The sequence below is a fragment of the Pinus tabuliformis genome, chromosome 6, assembly GCF_031772625.1.
Source record: "Pinus tabuliformis cultivar Carrire ecotype Pingquan chromosome 6, CPIR1, whole genome shotgun sequence".
NCBI classification, from domain to species: domain Eukaryota; kingdom Viridiplantae; phylum Streptophyta; class Pinopsida; order Pinales; family Pinaceae; genus Pinus; species Pinus tabuliformis.
The window spans coordinates 738,995,081-738,998,415 of NC_142292.1; the positions used below are offsets into that span (position 1 = coordinate 738,995,081).

General features: G+C 43.0%; 1 protein-coding gene across 1 annotated transcript; it reads right to left on the reverse strand.

Annotated features, from left to right (window-relative positions):
- Window positions 1-1,989: 1,989 nt before the first annotated feature.
- Window positions 1,990-2,634, reverse strand: LOC149260864 (uncharacterized). The gene has a single exon (XM_089461209.1). The coding sequence runs from the start codon at window positions 2,632-2,634 to the stop codon at window positions 1,990-1,992; it is 645 nt and encodes a 214-aa protein (XP_089317335.1).
- Between the last annotated feature and the right edge of the window lie 701 nt (window positions 2,635-3,335).

Sequence of the window (3,335 nt, forward strand, 5' to 3'; positions counted from 1 at the left end):
TAAAGAGAGACTGAATTCTGGAAGTCTTTTAATGCCCCATCCTCCCCATTCTTTTGGTCTGGCCACTTTGTCCCAAGCCACCCAAGGCAGCACTGAGGATTCCTTTGTGCCAGCCCATAGAAATCTACTGCATATTTTCCTGATTTTCTCCAGCACTCCTTTGGGGATCCACGTCAGGGCAGCCCAGTATACCGGAATAGCTAGAAGAACTGATTTAATAAGAGTCAGCCTCCCAGCTCTGGATAACCACCTGAAGCTCCAATGTGATATTCTAGCTTCAATTTTGGCTATGAGCCAGTTCCAATCCTCTTTTTTGTAGCCAACAGGCTTTAACCAGAATCCCAAATATTTGAAAGGAGTATCCAGGGGCTGAATAGGGAATGGAAATAAATTAGCCAGACTGTTCCTTTCCCTTCTTTCAAAATCTGCCACACAAGCTTGGGACTTTCTTGAGTTAATCTGCATTCCAGTAGCTTTAAGGAAGAGATCAAAAATGCATTTTAATTCCTTTAGTTCATCAGGGGAGCCATTAGTGAAAATCAAAATATCATCAACAAAAAGGAGCTGTGTGATGAAGAGATTGATTGCTACCTCTATACCCTTTACCTTTTCCGTCCTTCTGGCTTTATGAATTAGTCTGCTTAGTCCTTCTGCCACAAGAAGGAACAGAAGGGGTGATAAAGGGCACCCTTGCCTTAATCCCCTCTGACTGTTGAAGAAAGAGGAGGCCGCACCGTTAACCAGAACTACAAAACTGACATTTGTGATGCACCCCATGATCCAGCTAACAAAAGAATAGTTGAAGCCGAGATGTGTAAGCAACATCCGCAAATAGAGCCAACTGATCGGGTCATATGCTTTGGATAAATCAATTTTGAGCACAGCTCCCTTCTTTTTCTTCATCCTGATACTATGAATAACCTCCTGGGCAACCCCAATGGCTTCATGAATTTGTCTTCCATCCAGGAATCCAAATTGTTCCATCGATATGTTTTGAGATAGAATTGGAGCTAATCTGAGAGCAATAACCTTTGCAATAATCTTGTAGATGCAGTTACACAAGGATATTGGCCTGAAGTCTTCGAAGCTTTCCGGATCATCCTTCTTCGGAATAAGAGCTATAAAAGTTGAGTTGAAGGGTCTATAGACTGCTCCTTTCTGTCTCGACTCTTCAACTACTTCAGTTATTTCTGTTCCCAATTGATCAAAAAAATGGAGGAACAGCTCTATTGTCCAGCCATCTGGGCCTGGGCTCTTGTCCTTGCCCATGAGCTTCATAGCTGCTTCGACCTCCTCCTTTGAGACCGGGGAGGACAGAGCTTCTGTTTCATCTTCCTCAATGAACCTAGGAAAGCTTTGTGCCGTTTGGAGGACTTCTGCAATAGTAGCCTCCCCAGAATCTAAGAAGATATTTTGAAAATGTCTTTTCCCTAACCCAGAGAGCTCTGAGAAGGAATTGACCATCCTCCCTTCTTCGTTTTTAAGGCGCCATATAGTATTTGCAGCTTTCCTACCTTTAGCAAAGTTATGAAAAAACTTAGTATTCTCATCCCCCGATTTTATCCAGACTGCCCTACTTTTTATCCTCCATTCTTCTTCCTTATCCAGTAGGATTTTATTTTGTTGTTTCTCCAAATGGAGGATTCTGTCTTTGGATGACTGGGAGGAGTAACCATCAACCTCCATACTTTCCAACTGCTTCAGTTCCTCCCTAATATTTCCCAACTCCTCATTTTGCTTCAGCTTTCTTTCCATTGCCCAGAAGATTGTGGCTTTCTTCAGATTTTTAAGATTCTCCATGAACAAAAAACTCCTATCCTCATCAGAGTTAGGAACAGGGTGGCTCCATGTATTATTAAACAGATTGCAGAAAGAGGGGTCTTGAAGCCAAGCAGGATTGAACTTGAAAGGGGCGGGAGGCTTGGGAGGAAGGAGAAAAAGGTCTAGAAAAACAGGGAAATGGTCCGAGTTTCCTCTTTCCTCAACCCACTATTTGATCATGGGAATTTTTGTTAACAGGGGCTCAGCTATCAGGAAACGGTCAAGTCTTTTAGCAATTCGATCCTCACCCATTCTTCGATTTCTCCAAGAAGGCTTTAATTTGATCGGAGAAGGATCAGTGAAATTGTTATCCGATATGAGGTTAAGGAAGAAATCTGAAAGAGGGTCTTCTCTGGCAGATGGCCCCCAAGCTTCAGCTCTACCAATGGAGAAATTTAAGTCACCACCCAGAAGCAAGAAAGGGGTCTTCATCACCGATTTCATCATCAGATTGTCCCAAAAAGATTCCCTGCCCTCACAGGGCCCATAGACATTTACCAAGGTAATAGGGAAAGAGAAATCTGGGGAAAGAACCTCCATTCCCAATACAGATTTCATAGCCCATTGGTTTATAATTTTAATCCGTCCTTCTTTAATTCCAATGGAAATGCCCCCCGAATGACCAGAAGAGTCAACAGCAGTAAAAATCCATCCTGGTAAAAGAGTTTTTAGCAAGGCCTCAACCTCTACGGCCTTACCCAAAGTTTCTTGCAGGAAGATTACATCTAGATTAGAATTGTTTATCCACTCTTTTAATGCCAGTTTTTTAGGTTTGCTGGCCAAACCTCTACAATTCCAGGATGTCAAGATCATTTTATAACATTCTCAGGGGGATGGGCTGCTCTAAGAACCCCCGGGATAGAGTATTGTTTGCCATCTGCAACGTCAAGCTTGGCTTTAATCTTTGCTTTGGACATATCCGACTTCCTACCTCGCTTATTTTTGAGGCAACTTTGTTCAGAGGTTTGTCCCAATCCACCTACAGTCCCAGGATCACTATGTTTCCCTCCCAAAGATCTCAGGTTATAGGGACAGGGAGATCTGGCAACCGAAAGAGAGAGGGGGGGCCAATGGTCTTCACGATTAATATCCAGAGCTGGTAAAGCATCAGTAATAATGTCTATGGAAGGGGATATAGGATTATTTTCCACAGATTCATCAGTATTATTATCATGTACATTACCGGTTTGAAGCATTACGGAATTATGTTCCATGGTTTCATAAACATTATATTCATGTACATTACAGGTTTGAGATGTAACATGCGGGGAAACAGGAACATGCTCAGGCAAAAGATGTGTAGAAGGAAAGGTCCTTGACATACCCTTTTCTTCGTCTTCGCAATGAGCTTGTATTGCCGGGACTGTCTTGACATGCTCCTCCACGATCACCGAATCTTTGACAGGTTCCTCCACATGCACTGTCGAAAAGTTTGCAATTCCCTGATTTCCCTCTTGGTTCGGGACAGTTGCATCCACTGGGACTTTATCAGTTTCCTCTGCCTCCATATCCGC

Coding starts and splice junctions, on each gene's coding strand:
- LOC149260864 (XM_089461209.1), bottom strand. CDS start 2,634: ATGATCTTGACATCCTGGAATTGTAGAGGTTTGGCCAGCAAACCTAAA.